The sequence below is a fragment of the Cibotium barometz genome, chromosome 30 (assembly GCF_041138505.1).
Source record: "Cibotium barometz isolate CiBa-2024 chromosome 30, ASM4113850v1, whole genome shotgun sequence".
Taxonomy (NCBI): Eukaryota; Viridiplantae; Streptophyta; class Polypodiopsida; order Cyatheales; family Cibotiaceae; genus Cibotium; species Cibotium barometz.
In genome coordinates this window covers 16691704-16714128 of record NC_141075.1, presented here as the reverse complement: position 1 = coordinate 16714128, position 22425 = coordinate 16691704, and the positions used below count along the sequence as shown (strand labels likewise).

At 43.4% G+C, this 22425-nt stretch overlaps 1 protein-coding gene across 10 annotated transcripts in view; it reads right to left on the bottom strand.

The window, feature by feature from the left end:
• Positions 1–22425, bottom strand: part of LOC147621218 (calcineurin B-like protein 3) — a 134671-nt gene that overhangs the window by 73267 nt on the left and 38979 nt on the right. For 6 of the 10 annotated variants that reach the window (XR_015269778.1, XM_086823932.1, XM_086823935.1 and 3 more), the window contains 2 exons: positions 21384–21443; positions 7230–7338 (listed from right to left, as the gene is read on the bottom strand). Coding sequence is in view for 7 of the 10 variants with exons in the window: in XM_086823932.1 (XP_086680058.1) it covers positions 7230–7338; positions 21384–21443 (169 nt within the window). In the remaining 3 variants the exon portion in view is untranslated. Of the gene's footprint in view, positions 1–7229; positions 7339–21383; positions 21444–22425 lie in introns of those variants that run through there. The other 4 variants (XM_086823933.1, XM_086823938.1, XM_086823940.1 and 1 more) reach the window with 2 other exon arrangements.

Below are 22425 nucleotides of genomic sequence, written 5' to 3'. Positions count from 1 at the left end.
CAAGGGAAACTACTAGAGTGTTCACTATGTTCAGTGTGAACATAGTTAAACATCTAAAAACAATCTGTAAAAAGAGCATACAGAGATGAGTCTATCTCATGAAGAGAGAGACAGTCATATAAAGATTGCTGAAGAGAGGAACGGAAGAATGAGTAAGCATCCAAATGAGGCCAGCAAAAACTAATCTGTTGCGAGACTCCCACGTAGTCCATAAAGCCCAATAGCGAACCCAATCAAAGAAGACTTTATAGGATCTAAGGGGTGAAGGGAGAAGACCGAAGATCCAAAAGTATTTTCCAAAGGGTGCCTGTCGGAAGCGGGCTCTCAAACGTGTAGCAATCCGATCCAATAAAGTCCTGGTGAGAGGACAACTCCATAAAAGATGAAAGACTGTCTCTTGAGAAGCACCACAACTATGACAAGTTGAAGGTGCCAAAAGTCGCCTAGCCAAGAAAAGGCCGACTGGCAAGACTCCAATCAAGCATCTCCATAAAAAAAGTTTACTTTTCAAAGGTAGACTGCATTTCCAAAGAGAATGAAGCCGCTGTTTCCACCAAGCCTGACTCTTATGAAGATGCCAAATCTGATTTGCATGTTCTTGAACCCAAGAGGCAGGCAACAAGAAATGATATATCGAATGAACCGAAAGTTTAGCCATTGATAAAGGGCCTCGTGCAGGTTGTTCTCTTTTAAGGCTCCAATCAACCAAACGATCAGAACGATCCAAATCTGCAATTGGTTCAAAAGGAGCAAGAAGCTCTCGAATAAGCTGCCAGATTGATCTATAATGCATCCCCAGACCAAATTTCCTGGCGGCAACCACAAAAGAAAGCACATGGCCAGCAGCATCCAGAACATCATCAATAAGATAAACTCCTTTCTTTGAAAGGAAATATGCCTTCCTAGGCTCACGTAGAGCCAGGGGTACATCAAAAACCTTCGACCAATGAATACTCTCAAGGCGAAGCGAAGAAGATTGCGCATTAAGCCTCGGATTCCAAAAAAGATATTGCGTAATCTGTTTCCAGGCAAAAATTAACTTAGATGAAAGAGGGCAGCCGACAATCTTTCCATAGAAATGGCTGAAAATTGCATCCCAATACGTAACAGTCCACTTTCCAAAAGCAGGTGAAGACATAGACATACACATATGACCCAACATAATAGCCCATGGCTGGCGCTGTTGTACAAATTCCAACTGCAAAGTGGATTTACGAGCAAGCACATGAAAATGAATATTCAATATGTTCAAGCCACCATGTATCTTTGGAGAACACATCTTTGGCATTGACAAAAGACGAAGACCCTTTTTACGATGTTGAGTTTTCCACACAATTGCCATTGCCAGAGACATAAACCGATCTATATCAGCTTTCCTCCACACAATCAATGGAAGAAAGAACTGTATGTAAGCCATCACAATAGCCTGCACTATCCTGAGACGTACATGAAGAGGCCAAGTGGAAAGCTGCCAATAATCAATTTTGCGATTCAATTTTAGCATAACCCATTGAATCATTTGTGAAGATGACAGCTGCCAACCGAAAGGGTAACCCAAATGACGAACGATATGTCCAGCAGGAGGTATTCCACCGGGCCACAATACATGATGCCATTGCTGTACACTAAGCGCAAGCAAGGTAGACTTACGGAAGTTTACTTTCAAACCAGCAGCCAGACCAAAAAGTTCCAAAGCCTTCATTAATCTCTGAAGATCTTGTTGCGTATTCTTGGGCATAAAAAAAGAATCATCAGCATAAGCCTGAGCCAGGAAAGTATGCCCAGCAGGAAGCTGTAAGCCATGCATTTCATCAGTGGCTTGCAAAAAATCCAAATAGCAAAGAAAAGGATGTGTGGCAATAGCAAACAACAAGGAACTAAGCGGACAACCCTGGCGAACTCAACGTCCCAATTTCCAAGAATCTGATAGAGAAGAGCTCAAAATCAAAGAAGCATCACTGTCATTATAGAGCCAATACACAATATTTTGCCACTTTGCACCGAAACCAAGAGAACTCATAGTCATAGCTATATAGTCCCAATGCACAGAATCAAAAGCTTTCTCAATATCAACCTGCAAAATGAGTACATCCTGCTTAGTGTATTTGGCATATTCAATGGCAATATAAGCATTGGCTAAATTATCATTGATTTGCCTCCGAGACACAAAACCATATTGCGCAGGATGCAAACCATCATGTAAAAATCCTTTAATACCATTTGCCAACATCTTAGTCAGAAGCTTATAGATGACAGGCATAAGAGTAATGGGCCTCCAATCAGAGAAAACTTCACAAAGATCCCGTTTAGGGAAAAGCTTAACCAATCCTTCTTTCCAAGAAGATGGTAGTACATTATTTGCCCAAGCTTCATTGATCATATACAGCAATGATTGTTCAAACTGAGGCCAAAAAGCATGGAAAAATTCCACTGTCAATCCATCCCATCCGGGAGATTTCCATCGACCCATTGAACGTAAAGCATCTTTAAGTTCAATATCAGTGAACGCAGATTCTAATTCCAATGCATCCTGTGGAGAAATAATGGGCTGAACATGATGCAATAAAGCATAACGAGCACGAAGTAGTTGGCGGTTTAGCAAAAAGAGCTGCAAAATGCTGACTAGCAATATATGAGAGCTCCGATAAAGAATGAGTCCATTGACCATCAGATTTTTTCACCCTTCTGATGCATTCCTTTTGTCTTGAAGCATGTAGATTTTTGAAAAAATCTTTGGAAGAGCAACCCTTATCTATGATAGCTCGATGTCGCGAACGTGTCAACCATTTTTGCAATTTTCTCTGATCATTTAGCATGAGGAAATGCTTAGCCTGCATTAAAGAATCTTGTTCATTAGTATTTAAAATCCTATACTGAGCAAGATCAGCCATGGATTGACATGTTTCTTTAGCCTGCAAGATCTGATCCCGCAAGTCGGCCATGTAATAACGACCATAATCACAGATCACAGCCTGCATGCGCTGAACAAATTGAAACCAAGCAATGTCAATGTCCTCATGCATTTGAAGGGGCAAGGGCTCAATGGCTTGTAAAACCATTTCCTTGAAATCAGCATGCACAAGATAACTGTTGTTTAAAAGCAACAGCCTATGTTTCTGAAGAATAGAGAGATCTTGTGGCATGTCGAAATAAAGGCCTAACCATAAAGGAGAATGATCAGAGAGTAACATGGAACGATCAATCCATAGTTTGCAAACAAAATCATCATATTGGTCAGCATGTAACAAGTACCAGCGATCCAGACGTGTCCAGATATGTGGAAAAGCATTGTGGTTAAAAGTAAACCCTTGCAGATGAGGGAATACATGTTGCCATAGGTCCAAAATATTGCAAGAAGAGAGCAAATCATTCCATGTTCTGCGTTCAGCTCCAAGCATATGAGTTCTTCCAGTGGAGTTAAATTCAGGAGATGGAGCATTATTAAAATCTCCACAAAGGAATGCATTATGGAGCCAGGGATAAGCTACCATTTGTGACCATATATTTGCCCTGTCAGCTGAGCTTTGTGGTGCATAAACTGCTGCAAATTCATAAATTTGTCCATACAATAAACATTGAATGACCATCCATCTGCCAGCAGAATCATTGTAGGCCAACATTGGTTGTAGATCATGCTTAACAAGCATAAAAACTCCCGAGTAATGCTGAGTGCCCGCATAAAATATATCATAACCTGCAAAGTGACTTGATTGACCCACTAAGGTATGCTGATTGTGTTCTTGCACACACACCAGATGAGGCTGCATTTTATGTACATAGTGCCAAAACAACCTAAATTTACTTGGATCACAAAGTCCTCTAATATTGTACGAAAGACATTTTATTGGAGCATCAAACATCAAATCTGTACAAAGGTATATACAGTGAACAGCCAGCAAAATCAATGCTGCATAACAACAACTGAATCAGGGAGAGAGCCCTCGCCCTGAATCAAGAGAGACTCATGCATATTCGTATCAACACACATATCCAAAGCATTTACATCGGCATCCATACTCGAGGAAGCACCTCGAACTACATCTGACCATATTCTAGAAAGCATAGTCGATGAAGTGGAAGACTGTGTAATAGTGGCAGATGCAGTCCAATTACGTGAAGGAACGGGAGCACGACGAACCATAGTAGCTTTTTTCGGAGTTTTCCATTCAGCCGAAGATATTTTATCTTTTCCTTTATCCTTGGGTTGATTAGGCACTGCCAAAGAAGAAACAGCTTGTGGAAAAACTTTAGCTTTTCCTTTCTCTTTCTCCTTTTGAGTATTTCGAGTGGCTTGATTTGTTGGTATCTCCTTCATTTGAGTTGGCTGCTCATTCGCTGAGATGGGAGGTACAGCAGATAACGGCGGAGGATGCAGCAGAGAAGGACATTCAGAAGCCATATGCCCAAACTTATGACAAGTGAAACAAGCACCTGCAAAGACTCCCCAATTTAATTTGAAGTAACGTGCACCCATGCCACGCACATTTTCTACTTCAACAGCAATTGCTGGTGGTTGCTCATGGTCTGTATCCCACAAGATGCAAAATCTGTTTTTGTTTCCTATAGGACGAGGTGCACAAACCACTTTGCCCAGAGTGGCTGCTATACCTGGCAAATGTTCCCTCAAATATTCTGGAAAATCCACGACCTCGACCCAAACAGGACAACGATGCCTAATCAAGGACTGATAGTCCTTGGTCGGGGACCAAGGTAACACATGTACCAACTGTACACCAAACATAAGGGGAGAAGATTCAAGCATCTGCTGCTTATATTGACCATCAGACAGTAATACATCATAAAAACCCCTTGCTGCAAAGTGAACTCCATCTACAAAGGGTCCACCTAGAATGGACTGAATCCATTGAGCTACTTCTTGCGCAGAAGGCATTTTACCTGGAAAGAAGAGAATAATCCCTTTCTCTGAGTATCTACGCAGAGGAGACACAATCGTCGGCAATTTAATCTTATAGCTGAAAGAAGGAGGCAGGTCCTTCCATTTGACACGACTGTCTACAAAGTCCTCACATAAAGCCTCATATACAAACTGTGCATCCGACGAATCTTGCTTGATCATGGTGATAGATTCAATTGCAGCATGCTGCCTCTTGTTACTGTCTGCAGCATTATCCCGGCGAGCATAGGTCACAACAGTCTCAGACATAATTGCAAGAGTAAAGTCTGTACAACACTGCTAAACAACTCTCTTTTTTTTTTTTTTGAAAGCTGTATGCTGTATACAGGAGGCTTTGAAATTTAGGCGAGTAGACTTGCAGCTTCGAAGCAAAAGGAGTCGCAGGCGAAGAGGCGAACAAGGTCGCAAGCAATAGGTGAGTTGGGTTGCAGGCGATAGGCGAACTGCGAGCAGTCGAACAGGCGACCTGGGTCGCACGTGAGTAGAGTCGCAGCTTCGATGGCAAAGGGAGTCGCAGGCGATAAGCAAGCTGGGTCGCAGGCGATAGGTGAACTGAATCGCAGGCGAGCAGTCGAAGAGAGAAACTGGGTCTCAGGCGAGCAGGCCTCTCTCTCACACACGTGCGCACACACACACACACACACACACACACACACGCACACACGAGCGCACAGAGAAGAAAAGCGAGCTAAACAGCAGGTCGTGAACCCTAGAACGCAGCGAACCAGAGCTCCTCCACACACACGTCACACTATCCTCTCCCCTCCACTCAGCTCAGTCTTACACTAGTGGCCGGCACACGTGTGTGTGTACACACACACACACACACACACACACATATCCATATATACATATGCATGCATGCATATGTATGTATGTATGTTAGAATAGGTCCAATTTGAATGTTTTTGCAAATATAAAAGACATATCTTGTGACAGGATATTTTCTTGACACAAAGCCTTGAGTCTAAACCAGTCCTTGCTAGGCTCCCAAAGCATTATAAAATGTTTGTAGAAATAAAAGCTTCACTAACACGCATGCAAAGAGTGGGAGGATGGGGCATAGCCACAAGGGACGGGGGATGGTAACGGGGGACGGAGATGGAGACGGGGACGGTAACGGGGGACGGGGATGGGGACGGGGACGGGAACGGGGACGGGAACGGGGACGGGAACGGGAACGGGGACGGGAACGGGGACGGGGGTAGGAACGGCACTTAAAAATCACTTTGTCGGCGCCACCCACTCGCCTACATGGGCAAAGCTTGCATGCCCAAGGCCGTGCACCGCCTCCATGAAAGTTGAGGGAGAACTTGAGTGTGAGGGTGGGTGGGGGTGTGTTTGTGTGTGTTTGTGTGTGTGTGTAAAGCTTGAGAGAGTGTGTGTGAGGGAGAGAGTGTATGAGTCTTGAGAGGCTAGAGCTTGCTTGTGCGAGCGCTTGAAACTTGAGACCTTGGCCCTTGAGGCTTGCTGCTTGAGGGAGAGAAAGAGTGTGTGTGTGTGTGTGAAGCTTAAGCTTGAAGTGTGAGAGGGAGTGTGTGTGTGTGTGTGTGTGTGTGTCTTCTTATAGGAAGGGAGGCAAGAGAGAGGCCAAGGCCCAAAGCCTCAAAGGCTCAAGGCCTATGGGCCAAGGCTAAAGGCCCACAAAAAGCCCTCCCCAAACAGCCAAAAAAAAAATGTGACCGTTGCCCAAACATCAACCTGGGGCGTTCCTATGCAGCCATCCCTCACAACCGTCCCCTCCTGGATCCGTCCCCGGAATGCTGTCCCTTGTGAGGGACGCCCAGCTGGGGACGTCCGTCCGTCCCCATCCCAAAGTGTTCCTGGGACGGCGTCCCCCCGTTCCAAGGGTCCGTCCCCTCTGTCCCCTGTGACTATGGGACGGGGCCATTTTCAATCCAAGGTGCAATAAAACAGAGCACTCACAGCAGGGCATATACACATGACGAGACATTCTACCATGCATTGTACTTTTATTTAATGTTTATATAACTGCCATAAACTGCATTTATCAATTAATTATGGATGTTAAGAGAATAATCAAGACCTCTGTGTTTACTACCAGACTAAATATCCAGACATTATGCGCACTTCCCACATACATAAAACCTTATGATACTCGATCACTTGCACAGGCAGAGAAGAAATAGAACTATCAATGACAACTAGTGGCAAAACCTACTTGACTGCAAGCATGTAGGCCCAACTATTACAACAAAAAGCAGGACAAACTTTCATCAACACAAGTATATGGGGACTTTAAAAAGTCAACAGGCTATGATCAACCAGCATGGCAAAGGAGTAGGTAGCTTACAATCTATTTTATCCTCGAACGAAGCGCTTGGATGAAAAACTGACAATGACTTCACAAAATCTTCAAACTCAAGAGCACCAATCTTTTTATCATCAAACAAGTCGAACACCTGTCAACAAACAGTCTACATAAGATTTGACTCAAGAGACTTAAAAAACCTGCAAACTGAAGGTGCTTGGCATACTTGGCCTCACTTTAACCCAATGCTTAAACTATGATATCAATCCATTTGTGTAAGAAAACAATCCCAAGGTCAAGAGGAGAAAAGTGTCCGCCGCTGCAGTTAATATGTGAAGTAAATAATGTACATCACACTGTAATGCACCACCCAAAAACAGTTCCAGCAGAGTAAGCTGCAAAAATGGCCTCTCAGCAAGCATGCCAAATTTTAAAAAAGCTAAAGGACAAAAAATAGTTAAGTGGAAACTGCTGCATTTGAGAAGGCATGTTACTTGTGTCCATTGGGAGCTAAGAGCAGATAGAAAAGGACTTACAACTGAGAAAATATCTTCCCTCCAGCAATGATTGAACACATGGAGCTATTCGCGGTTATGGTTGAGAAAAGAAAGAAAGTTCTATAAACGTCTACAAAAAGAGCCAATCAGGTTGATCAGATCCAAGTCAAGAGCTGGAGGTCTCCCCGCCGTTTGTACACCTGCCGTCGCCATCGATTCAGCACCCCCCCCCTGGCGTCCACTGCACAGCCCCTCCTTCATCTTCTGCCGTCGGCTCTTTTCATTGCCCCCCCATCCCTATGCAAAGCCCCCTGCCTTCGCCCCCGCTGCCTCCTGCCTTCCCCTCCTTAACCGCCTCCCTCCATGCTGCCTGTAACTATTTGGCCCTCCTAGCTCTATTTCACATGATGGAACACATGCCCGGACACTTGGACAGGTTGATGAAAGCATGGAAACAGGAATCATGAATTTGGCTCAGGAAAAAGCACCAGTCTTAGTCAAAAGGCAGGAAAAAGCAAAAAGTCAAACTTGGGTTGACCGCACCATTGAAAAGAGGAGACTAAGCCAGACCAAAAAGCTAAAATACGCTTTTCAAAAAGCAACTCTAGGGCCAAAAAGCAAGGCCCTAAAGTCAGAAAAGAAAAGCACGACGACTTTATTAAAAGACAGGTAATATTTTATTAATAATAAAAGTTTAAAAAAACAAAAGCAAAGAGTAAAAGGCAAAAGCCAAAGCATGGACCAAGCTTTTAGCAAAAAGCAAGGCTTCCCCAAGGTATAAAGAAGCTATAGCCCTCTTATTTGGTCAAGTGCATAAAGTTGTGGAGATCATCATCTACCTCACCACCGGCTTCACCTCCTTGTGCCACCTCTACCCAACTCTGCCTCTGTGCAGCCGCCGCCACCGCCCAGCTCCACCTCCGCCTAGCTTAACCACCGCCCATCTTTGAGATTCGGGATTTGGATTTGGACTTGGAACTTGGACTTGGGATTTGGACTTGGAGCTTGGATTTGGAACTTAAACTTGGGATTTGGACTTGGAATTGGACTTGGATTTGGATCTAGACTTGGAATTGGACTTGGATTTGGATCTGGTACTAGCCCGGTGAGAGATACTTGTGGGTCATCCCCGTGGTGTGCTTGGCATCAAAGATCTTGTGCCTTGACATCAACTCCTTGGGTATCTACACCAACATATTTGTTTGATTTTGTATTCATTGATTGTATAGATCCTCGCCAGCGTGCCTATGGATTGTTCGTAAATAAATTTCTGAAAGGAAGCGGAGCCTATTCCGCGCTCAGTATGGTGTACTATGCAAGATCCCTATTCCCTTCTCTCTCCCCCCTCTCTCTCTCTACATCTCTATCTCTTGGACACGTGGAAGTCTATCACCGCATGCCCCGCTGGGCTTCCAGTGGTATCAGAGCGGGATTTCTCTTGAAGAAACTTTCTTGGGGTGACAGAGCTTCGTCTATCATACCTAGTTATTGCTCTTCGGATATGGATGCTCGACCTACATATGGCTTCAACCCAGACACATGAAAGACATTGTGCATAGTCCAACTTTCCAACAACTTTAACTTTAAAGAGACACCACCTAGCTTTTGAATGACTCGAAATGGGCCGAAACTTCAGAATGATAGTTTGGGACAACGCTTGCCCACTTGCTTTAGCCGTTGTTTCATGATGCAGAGATATACCCAATCCCCTTCCTTAAAGTTGACATCTCGCCTAGATTTGTTGGCTTGTCGGGTATATGCTTCCTGAGCCTTGGCAAGGCGCTCTTTAACTGACTCCATGATTTCCGAGAATGTCTCGGTGGTTTTATTGGCCTCAAGAGATGGTGACACCTGTCTCGTCAAAAGAGATGAGAACCGGCGACCAAATGCTGCCTCATACAATGTCCGGCCAATACTCGATGAGTGAGTATTATTTAGGATTGCCTGAACCAAGGGAAGATATTGTTCCCATTTAGACTGTTGGTCATGGCAGTACAATTTGAGAACGTCAAAGGCCCATTCATTGTATATTTCTGTTCGGCCATCTGTTTGAGGATGGAATGCACTGGACGACTGCAACTTAGTCCCAAAATTGTCAAACAATGCTCTCCAAAAATGGGACGTAAATTTTGAATCTCTATCCGATGTGATAGTCCGTGGCAAACCACCAATGGGGTACCAAAACCGAAGGAACAAGCGAGCTATGTCCTCGGCTATGGCTATCTGCTTGCATGGAATGAGCATGCAAAACTTACTGAATCTGTCAACAATGGTCATACATTGTGTGCTTCTAAATCCAGCTCAAGCAAGAAGAGGGTCTACAAAGTCCATACTGATGTCATCAAAGGGTCCCTCAAGAATAGGCAAAGGCTGAAGTAACCCTGCCTGTTTGGTATGAGGAACTTTCACTTTTTGGCATATCTAGCATGACTGGACATGTTGATAGACATCCCGTCGCATCTTCGGCCAATAGAATGACCTCTAACTTCTCCAAGGTACAGTTGATACCCCTATGACCCCCAACAAGAGAATTATGGGCATCCTGGAGAAGGACTTAGCGCTTTTCTTTGAGCACACAAAGACGGTTCTTGAAAAACAACCAACCATCCCATACTCTGTAGTGGCCTTGTTCTAGATCGAGGGCCAACTCATATTGAGTCCTGAGCTCTTGCGAGTCTAGATACTTTGCCTTCATACTGTCTAAGTATTTGCCTTGAATTTCTAGCACAGTGGGGACTCCTGCAATGTCTGAATAGTTCCCTTTCGACTAAGAGCATCGGCAACAAGGTTATTTTTGCTCGGGACGTTGTGAGGAGAATATCAAGCCCATCCTAACATGATGTGTAGATGGATGATGTGTACATATGATGATGTATGGTGGATCCATAGTCACATGGGACGCGAAATGGGGACGGGGAACGGGGACAGAAAAGATTGAGAATGGCCATTCCCTATGACTATAGAGTGACATGGGACGAGAATAGGAACGGGAAGATGCTGCCATCCCCAACATTCCCGAGTCTAAAAATGCCCATTCCCTGTGACTATGGGTGGATCCAAGGTGGCAAAAACGTCGTGGTACCCAAATGGATAAGCGCAAGTGCGCTAAATCAAAATAGAAAGCATATGGCAACAGAGGAAAGCCAGGCAATAATAAGTTCTAGAAGAATCAAAGGCGGCGACATGGGTTCAAGAGAAAAGAAGAGTTTTTTGAGAGATATATGCAAGTGGAGTGGCTAGAGAGACCACCAGAGGGATTGCAGTAGAGTGGGCAACCTGCAATTTTTCCAAGTTTATAGAAGAGGAGAAGACAGTGCAGTGTGAGGGGAGCTGTCTAGATCAGAGCAGATGAAGAGCTGGAGACCAGAGTCAGCAAGGAGGAGTGTGCCCTTGGACTTTTGTGCAGCGCCTTTGTTAGAGACTTGATCCATTTCGATTCATCCTCGACTATAGCTGTTGCAGCTTACACCGTGAAGTGTTGTCGCCAAGGTCTTCTTGAGGGGAATCCTTGAGTTTCGTGTTTTCTTCTGAAATGTTTGCGCCTAGGTCTAAGGGTTGTTGAGACGCTGATATGATTTTGTATATGAAGAAGACAGAGTTGGGTTTGTGTCAATTGTGTCAGCTATGAAAGGATACATAGTCTTCTGCTCTAATGTTTTAGCTGTGATATGTGTGTTGTTTTCATTGAGTTTATGGAGGTTGAACCCTTGAGGGTGTCAGTCTAATGATTGGGAAGTTGTTTCTGAGTCGGTTTTCACAATCAGTCATGGTCAGTTGAATGTCAGATATGATCAGCTGGAAGTGTGAGGTCTTGGATTGGCTTGTCTTAGTTGGTTTGAAGAGCTTGTGAGTCTGGTCTGACAATCTGGGGACGGTCAATAGTGAGGAGTCAAATTGGTAAGTGGTCTGAAGAGTGTTCCAGAGACGGTTGTGTATCAGCTACTATAAGCTAAGTGTTTCTAATGTTCAATCATGTTGAGATTTGAATGTTTTGAGGGCTTGAGAGTGTCAGAGGACATAGAAGAGTGGTGGTCTGGCCCATTTGAGTCGGTTGCGTCAATTTTGGTCAAGCACAGTCATATTTGAGTCAGAATGGGATCAGCCGCAATCAGCTATGAGTCCTGAGTGTGATATCTCTCTGAATTTGAAGCAGCTCGAGCCAGGTAATGTCAAAGGACATGTGGGAGAAGGTCTCTGTTTCAGTTGAGTCTGTTGAATCAGTTTACTCTGTTTCTATCAGTTGGGTCTGTCTCAGCCAATTCAGCTAGAAGAGAGTCAGAGAAGTGTCATCAAAGGGCAGCTGGCTGGTTCGGAGAGCTTCTGAAGCAAGTGTTTGAGGTAAGCTCGTTGGGGAACATTCTGGGAGCCTAGAGGACAGTTTTCTAACTGGGGACAGGTGGAGGATTTCACAGGCAGTTTTCAGCCAGTTCTGAGTCAGCTGGAGAGGTTTTTGGTCAGCTGGATGTCAGCTAAGGTCAAGAGAGGCATTTCGGTGGAAGATCAGAGGTGCTGGAGGTCAGTGCTGACCTAAGAGGACAATTTGAGGATGCAATAGGGCCAAATAGGGAGGTTGGGAGGGTGTTGAGGTGTCCCATTGAGTCAATTGGAGGGCTAGGAGCCGGGTTGTTTGGTGCCCTTGGAGCAAGGGTTTTAGTCCCTCAGTTCTGATCTCATTTGAGTCTTCTTCTTGTGTGTCTGTCAATGGTGTAGTAGAGGCCATCACCAAGCCACCACACATGCTCTTCTCTCACTGAGGGGCTTATTTATCTTATTCCTAAGAGCGGGATAAGACATTGATTGGCCAATGGAGATCTATCACCTTACTTGGGACTGCCTATAAGATTCTTGCTAAGGCAGTGAGCATCAGATTGCAGCCAATTTTGCAGGATGTTATTCATGATACCCAGAATGGATTCTTACACGGCAGGAGCATCTTTGATAACATTTTCTCGTTTTGGGAGGCCGTCGAATGGGCTAAAGCGAGCAATCAACCCTTAGCAATTCTGCTCTTGGATTTTGAGAAGGCCTATGATAGAGTGGATTGGGACTTTCTTCCGGAAGTTGTGTGGAAACCCCCAAGTTTGTGGAATCATATAGTAGACAAGAGGGTTTGCATCAAGAGGTTCAGAAACTGACTGATCAAGTAGGAAGTCTACATCTTGTTGTGTTGGAGATGCTTGGAGTGGATTGGGATCACATGCAACTCCAGGGTCAGTCTGGTGATGTAAGTATGCTGGCAGCAGTACATGAAAAGAAGGATCAGGCTGGTGTTTTGATCAATGAAAGGAAGATAAGTCTAGATGTTAGCGTGACGGGGTCTTCAGGTGGATCAGGTTATGAAATAGATTTGGATCAAAGTTTGTTAGACACAGAGGGAGAAGACCCATGCCATGGTATTTAGGGGGTTGTGGGGTTGAATGTTGACATGCTTTCAGAGAAAGCTGACACAGATCTGAAGCAGATACCTAAGCGTGTTCTCCAGGTAATAGGGGATCCAGAGGATGCTGTAGATGATGCGTGTGTTCAAGCTGAGCTGGAAGATGCTCCTTTGTGTTTTATTAGTAGTTTCCTTGAAGCTATTGATATTACCTGTTTTGAAGCAGATGATGGGGGAATTGTTGCAAATGTTGCTGAGCCTATGAATATGGTATATATGGGTTTGCAGTTAGGTGACTGTGATGTTATGTCTAAGGGGAGCTGCTGCTTGCATAAGGCAAAGTGTTTGAAGAAGAGCCCAGGCTTGGGTGCAGTGGAGAGTAAGCAGGATGATGGTGTTAATGCAGCTACTGTTTCACAAGGAAAGCAGTGCTGTAAGAGAGCCTGTGACTCCATGCCAGGATTAGGTCATTTTGTTCATGAGAATGCTTTTGGTGATGATTGGATGGGCAACCTTGTGATGGCAAGGATGTGTTTGGAGGAGAGAAAAATGTTGTTCTTGTAGATCCAGATAGTTTTGGGAGGCGGGATGAAAGCCAGATGAAGGCGCACAAACTGGGAAGAGGTTCTAAGTCATATGGTGTTACTAGGATGTCTATGAGTGAAAGAACCAAGAGGAGGGCAAACAGGAAGTCTGATTGGGTTGTGCCTTTTGATAGAAGCACAACACTGTTGAAAGGGTGCCTGCAGGTTTTTGATCCCGGTGGCTGGATCAATTCAGCTGCATGGTTTTGGAGAGTGCTTTTATACCCTTTTGATCCAGGAGGGTGTTGAAAGCTAGATGGTGCTTGTGTTGCTGTAAATAGAACTGTATAGAATGGATTGTAGAAGAAAAGAGTCTGAAGCTCAAAAGATGCAATTAAACACTTGAAAGTGTTTCATCCAGGGGGTGGGCTATATGTGATGTGAATCCTAAGCCCAACCCCAACATGATGTATAGATGGGAGAAAAGTACATCTGATGGTGTATGGTGAATCATAGATGGCAAAATGGTGCATGGCAGCCAGGGGAAAAGGCGCAGGTGCGCGAATGAAAATAGCAGGTGCATGCGCCAACGTAGGAGATGGACAATGCATCTTTTTGGAAGAAACAAAGGTGGCAACGCAGGTTCAAGTAGAGAATTTTGTGTTATTTTGGAATATGCAAGTGCGGTGGCTAGAGAGACCACCAGAGGGACTGCAATGGAGTGGACTCCTGTAGGTTGCTGGAGGCTACAGGCTGGAGTTCTTGCAGTAGTTAAAGGTTTGCAAACAGAAGGTCGAAGCAGTGTGAGAAGGTTATTTGTGTAACTATTTGGTCCTCCTAGCTCTATTTCACATGATGAAATCCACGCCCGGACACCAGACACGTGGAAGAAGACATGGGGACAGGGTCCATAAGGTTTGATTAAGAAAAAGCACCATTCTTGGTCAAAAAGCAAAAAAAAAAAGCAAAAAGTCAAACGGGATTGACCACGAGCCAAGGGCACCATTGGAAAGAGGAGACTAAGCTGGACCAAAAAGCTAAAAGCCGCTTTCTCAAAAAGCAACTCTAGGGCCAAAAAGCAAGGCCTTGAAGTTGTAAAAGCACAAATCAAGAACTTTGGCTATTATTAAAAAAAATTAATAAAAAGACAAAAGCAAAGCAAAAGCATTACTTTTTGGCAAAAAGCAAGGCTTCCCCAAGTATAAAAGAAGCATGAGCCTCTCTTCAGCATCAAGTTGAAGAAGAACCTCTTCATCGCATTGCCATCTTCATTCACGCGTGGAGATTATCTTCTTCATCATCATCTATGAACCAAATCATGCAGTTTTTCATCGCTACCCCCTGATTTTAGAGCGCCTCCAACAACTGAAGTGCCACGTCACCATCTTTTCATGTGACTGTACGGATTCGTATAGCTATACGGACCGTACGAATAGAAAATTCCAGAAACCCTAAAACTACTCAAAAAAACCCTAAAAACTACTTTTTGGAGGTTTTTATCGCTCGAAAACCATTAAAACAGGTTTTATATTAGTTTTCTTGCCAGAAAGAGCTTCTCTAGGGTTTTCATCATCGACAAGGCTATAGGAATTGTGGAGATTATTCATGGGATGAGCGAGTGGAAAACTTGCTTGGAGGTTCCGAACCAAGAACCAACTCTATGCGATGGTCCTCGGGTCTATTGATGCGTGGGAAATTGGGTGGGAGGTCGTCTTGCAACATGATGTTGCTGTATTGAGACAAAAGACCAGTCATCCGTTGCTCCCCTGCGGGTGCTACTTCAACTGCATTAGACTGAGAGCAGACATATAGCAACGCACTCTGCTCCTTTTCAGATGGGGCGTTGGGTCTGAATGTGGGAAATGAGTGGAATGCTAGGAATGCTCTTATCCCCACGAATCATGAGAGGCTCAGGAAAGCCTTCAACGATGGTGAAAGTGTCTTGCCTCCAATCAAGAATGGACGCATACTGTCTAAACCACTGGATCCCAAGGATCATGTCACGGACTCCTGTACACAAGTGAGAGAGAGCACTACACTCTGCATGCACGTTACAATTTGGGGGTGCAGCCCTGGCCTCCCCCTCCACATGCAGTGTCTAGGTAGCCAAGTTGGGTTACGAGCCTCAGGCTGTGATACCAATGTTACATGCATTGAGCTTGATCGTGATAACGCACAACAAGGCCTTCTTTACACCTTTATGTGGTGAGAATCTTTAGCATCAACTTTAGAGAGTAGAGAGTAGAGAGAGAGAAGAGAATGAGAATGTAGCAGACAACACAGTATTGGGTCCCAATACTCACTGAAAGCCCCCCCCCCCAACAAGCAGGAGTATTTGCTTATATTATTCTTTGGAGAATGCTGTACAATGCTGAGCATGCATGACTGGAAAGTGAAAGGGCAAACCAACAATGCTCGGGGATTACATTTGGAAAAGATAACTGCAACTATTATGTAATACCATTTGCTTCCACCACCTTGGATTCACGCACATGGCAACACTCTATGGGGTATGCAAAAGAGTGAAAGATGGTGGAAAAAACATCTCCGGGGTATATGGAAAAGTAAGAGTAAGCTGCCTTTAAAGCAAAGATTATTGCTTTGGTGTTATTTAGTGGGTGTCTTCCCTAATGCAGAGATGCTCGCTAAGAGAGGGATAGCTCTCGTTCTGAAAGTGTACCGCATCTATTATGGAATTGTTTGAAGACAAGGGAGTTTCTTCGACGATTGGCCGATGATATCACAGGACGCTTTTCATGCAGGCAATATGGAAAGCAATTCTCGATATTTGGGAGAAGTGTGCCCAACTCTCCTAATCTTGATGTTTTCTTTCTATTTTGAAGCTGGATTTTACAGCCATGCAGTGAGATGCCTCGTTTACTTGTGTAACACGAGGCTTGACATAGCTTTTGGGGTGTCTCTGTTGAGTAAATTAATGCATAGCCCAGGCACAAAGCATTGGCAAGCTGGGAAGCATTTTCGGTTATCTACAAGGTACCCTGGATCTTGGTTGGTTCTATCTTGGGGGGCAGCTTGCCACATTATGCATACAATGATTTAGAGTGGGCTAGTAATTATGATCATAGTAGTTCGGGGGTTGTTTGAAACAGGTTTCCTAAAAGTTTCAAACACGTTTCAAACGGGTTTCATAAAATCAGCCCAAAGTTTCCTACAAGTTTCCTACCTCCAGGTTTTTGCATCTACAAAACTTCAAATATATACTACATAAAATATGTAAAAATAACACTAAATGCATAGAATACATGGAAACATCAATTTGAAGCCTACACTCTTTGAATCACAAATAACAAAAACCATATAACCATCCATCATCAATGTCAAATAATCATGATTCAAATACCATGCTCCACTATATACCTAGATGAATCCAGGAACATGCCCAAATTCACCTTTTAGGAACGTGCATGTTATATACTCATGGTAGTCAACCCACAAGACAATATAACTATCAACTCCATTATGCATAGTATGGACTAGATACTACGACATCCCCACTAACGTCATCAATGCCCAATAGTGGGTGTAGAACTCTGTATCAAGATATGCTCTCACACACGCACTCCATACACACACACACACACACACACACACACACAAATAAGAGCATATATTCACACAAAGCCCTTCGTACTGAGTTTCTATCAAACCTCCGGAGATGAAGGCCAGACTCAACCATAATGAAACCTAGCACCAAGGGAAGTAGCAAATAGAAAGAATTAGTACAGCAAATAAGTAGCTGATAGAGCAAATGCACCGCTAAAGATAGAAAGAATAAGCATAATATCAACTGGCTGCAACTCGGATGAAAACTTCACAATGTGAAATCTGCATGTCCACTAATACGGCTAAATTATATACCTAGATGAATCCAGGAACATGCCCAAATTCACCTTTTAGAAACGTGCATGTTATATACTCATGGTAGTCAACCGACAAGACTATATAACTACCAACTCCATTATGCATAGTATGGACTACATACTACGACATCCCCACTAACGTCATCAGTGCCCAATAGTGAGTGTAGAACTCTGTATCTAGATATGCTCTCTCTCAAACACACACACACACACACACACATAAGAGCATATATTCACACAAAGCTCTTCAACTGAGTTTCTGTCAAACCTCCGGAGATGTAGGGCAGACTCAGCCGTAATGAATGTGTTTCCTACAAGGAAACATTTCCACGTTTCCTTCCCTGTAGGAAACGCGTTTCCTAACTACTATGATTATGATACCAGGCAATCCATCAATGCGATTCCTTGTAGTTCATGCATATCTTGGTTGAGTAAAAAGCAACCCAATGTTGCCACATCTACCTGCGAGGCCGCGTACAAAGCAGCCTTCACTTCTATGATAGATTGTGTATGGATGAGGAGATTATTGGCTGATCTTCATGAGTGCCAATAGACACCCACTACTATTCTCATTGATAGCTAGAGTGCTATGGCCGTGGCACAAAATCCCGCATTTCATGCACAAACCAAGCACATTGAAACCCTAACTCTCTATGTATGAGTACAGCTTTCCAACATAACAAAGCTCTTAGAGAGGGTGTAATTTGCACGACTTAATGATTTGTTGATTGATGATGCTTTTTTAGGCTTAGAGTCTTATCTTATGACTCAAACATACACACTAAAGCAATGGCACATGTCACATGTGCTTACATCACTATTTACTATATATGCACACATAATATCTAGCCTTAAGAGGTTGTTCACGTACACATACATACATACTTTTTTTTTTTGAAAACCATGCTTCTATTAACAATGACTTATGTACAACATAGGGGATGGACTCAAGTTAAGTCCATCTCCAAAGAACTTCAAAAGCAAGGATTGTCGCAAATTCATCTTAAAGTAAGCATACGCCTCTAGAGGCGTCTGCCCAAACATGGCATGGTTTCTCATCTTCCATATTGTCCATAGAGCCCAATATCTAAGTAGAGAGGTTATAGGCTAAGGGGAAGTGAACAGATTTACATATAGTTCCTCTTGCAAATTTCCATACAAGAATGCAGTCTTGATGTCCAGCTAATGCACTTTCCATCCTTTATGTGCAGCCACTACAATCACTAAACGGATCGTGGTCATCCTAAAAGTAGGAGCAAAAATCTCCTCATAATCTATTCCCTTTTCTAAGAATAGCCTTTAGCCACAACTCTTGCTTTGTACCTATTAACGGGATCATCAAACTTTCTTTTGACTTTATACACCCACTTTGTTCCAATGACAATCTTGCCTTCTGGCAAGTCCACTAGATCCCATGTATGATTCTTCATGACAGATGAAATCTCAGCCTGCATGGCTTGCACTCAGTGCTCATTCTCTTGTGCTTCTTCATAAGAAGAAGGCTCTTGTGAATCATAGAGACCCCCCATGGTAAATGCACACTCCCCATGTTGTACATTCAATGCATGGATGGAACTAGCCCTTGTCCCAACTGTCAGTGGAGCTGAAATTTTGCTACCTTGCAAGGTTTTCAACAACCATCTAGGCAAAAATTTGGCTCCCTGTATGGTTGTTTGCTCTTCCCTAACAACATCTTCAACCTCTTCCATAGAAGGGGGCAAGGACAAGAGCACCACTGATGCACCCGCCAGAGCCATCCCGCTGAGACAAACCATAGGAGTCACACAAGAGCAAGTAGCATTACTACAACGCACCAAAGTTCCCCCCCACCCCCATGGCAGACATCTGATCTACATATCCCGATCCAAGGCATCCTACAACTGCACTAGACAACTTCCACTCAGCCATATGATTCTGTGGACTTTGGCATCCTCTTGGCAACTGCCCTTGAATACCCCATGGCCAATGTTCTACATGGACCACTACCAGAGAGAGGTGCACACTAAGGAGCACTATACATCACCTCATCTATCACTTAGCTCTATCATTCTGCCCAAGTGTTACCCTTTCACATTCAGTTCATTCCATTTTTGTACTATCTAGGATGAGATATATCAAGAAAGCACTGTAACACTTCGGTCTCATAGGCCAATTTGGCATTTTGTAGACATTTAATATAACTTTCTTTCTTTCTTTCTACACACCATGGTTATTTTCCACCCACCATAGCTTATCTGTGTTGTAAAACCTAACCCTAAAATGCAACATCTAGTATTAGAGCCAAGTTAGGGTTTTTTCTAAGGTTTCTATCTCTTGTCGTCTACTGTCCAACACCATGGTCATCACCACCATCATCACCCAGCTGCTGCCTACCCGCCTACCAAAGTCGGCACCTCTACCAAGGCTGCCTACACACCACCTACCTGCCCATTGACGCCGTAAGCCACCTGTGCACCACTAGCCATCCTTTGCCCTATGCCTCCAGCTATTGTGTTGCAAAGCACAAGAATCATGAATCACGCTATTATGGAGATGACAAGGAGTATATATATACCTAGATGAATCTAGGAACATGCCCAAATTCACCTTTTAGAAATGTGCATGTTATATACTCATGGTAGTCAACCCACAAGACTATGTAACTATCAACTCCATTACGCATAGTATGGACTAGATACTACCACATCCCACTAACATCATCAGTGCCCAATAGTGGGTGTAGAACTCTATCAAGATATGCTCTCTCTCTCTCTCTCTCTCTCTCTCTCTCACACACACACATAAGAGCATATATTCACACAAAGCCCTTCGTACTGAGTTTCTATCAAACCTCCGGAGATGAAGGGCAAACTCAACCATAATGAAGCCTAGCACCAAGGGAAGTAGCAAATAGAAAGAATTAGTGCAGCAAATAAGTAGTTGATAGGGCAAATAAGTAGTTGATGACAAGGAGTATGCTTAGTGACAAGAATCGACCTAAATCCTTTTGGGTTGAGGCAGTTAACTAACAAGGCTGTGTACATTCTTAATAGGAGTGCAACAAAGGCCATCAAAGAGATGACTACTCGGGTAAGAAACCTTCAGCTGCACACTTGAAAGTTTTTGGGTGTGAATGTTATGCACATGTTCGAGATGCTGAGAGAACCAAATTGGATGCCAAAAGCCAAAAATCATCTTCTTAAGTTACAACTATTGGATATTCAGAGTTGTTCAAGTTGGTGTAATTTCACTTCAATGTGGTGAAATTGAAGTGAAGTTGCAAAAAGTCCCAAATCAATTTTAGTGAGATTGATGTGTATTGCAAAAATCCCTATGGGAATTTTTGAAATGTCACTTTAATTTTTAGAAACTTTGGATATTTTAAAACATTAATTAATATTTTGCTTTTTTTGAATACATCCTTCTTTTGCAAAGGGACGAAACGTTTCTACACAAAATCTTGAAAATCTCATAACGAAATAAGCCTCAAAATGTTTCATCTGACCATGGGTAATATTAGTCAGATTTAGTTACACCTTAAAATGTGTAAAAGCTAAGGTTTGCCAAGACCATTGTGGAAAATCTGGTGGCTAAAGGATGTCACAGAAAAAGGATGATTTTCTCAGTATGTCCACAAAACAACATTCCTCCATGGCTCCTCCCCCTTGAGTAGATCCACATGAAGTCTCGTTATTAGTTGCCCACCCAGAGGCAGTTTTACATGCCTGCCTGAAGGCAATTAGAACTTGTGTCTGTGGCCACAACACCAACCAGTGCTGGCCAGCAGGGATTGAAGTCAGGAACTCCCCTTTCTGAGTTCTAAACCTGCACCACTAGGCTACACACCTGTTGGCCTCCAAAAAAAGGTTTAGTTCCCATCCAAAGAAAACCCTCCCCAGCTTTTTTTTTTGAGAAAAAAAGGAAAAGGAGAAGATTACCCGGTCTGCAAACCAGCTTTCTTTTTTTCCAGTTTTGAATAAAGCTAATTGGAATTTCTCCTACACAAGAGCCCACTAAAAAGTGTAAGAAGGCATGCAATAATTACTGTTTCCACAAATTAATTTCAAACTCTCAAAACATTGACTGACACTGACTAAGTTTCATTTTTGTATCTTCAGTTTTTGCCCAGGGAGGGAGGGGAGGGGAATGTGCGAGCATATGTGTGTTTGGGTGGAAATGGTGGTTGAAGATACCAACACTAATTGAGTTAATGCTACTTTCTGTCATTTTGATATTTCTAGTGTTTTCTATCTGTTGGGATCATATGATGGGTCAATCAGGGTGCATGAGACAATGGTGGTGCATCCAGAAATACCCCTATCATGCACCACGGCATGATACTATGATTACATATGCTTAGAGTCTATCCAGAATAGGGGATCAAAACATGATAACACACCAATAGTGCTGCTAGGAAGCTAGAGTGTGCATGAGTAGATTAAACCTTATTATCTCTTGCCATGAACCTCTGCAAAAATTTCCTTCAAATCAAAAGTAGGTCGCAGAGCAATAGCTTGTGAATTCCTGATATTAGCTGTTTGTCTTTGCTTGATCGTAGGTGAACCATAGGTGAACCTTTGGTTTTGGCATCAGACATTCAACCACATCATCTAGCCCTACTCTTGGGCCTCCAAGGTGATGTTTAGCAGACACATGCATCACATATCCAAATCCTCACTCCCACTTGCTTATTTCCATGCACACTAGCTAGCACGCGTACACAGAGGGGAGGGATGGGAGGCTTTGGTTTAAAATAAATTACAGCAGGTCATTGCAGACAAAAAAGGGTACCAAACAGTTGCTATCAGGTAAAACAATGACAAAAGGAAGGGATAAAGCATCAAAAATAGCAAGTCTACTTATATTGTTCGCCACACTATATTCTTCATAATTTTAGAATCTACAAGTGGCATTCCACCTAAACCTTTTCCAGCAATCATCTTTTCTGGATCGCTTGCTAGTTGTTGCTTCTATGCAAAG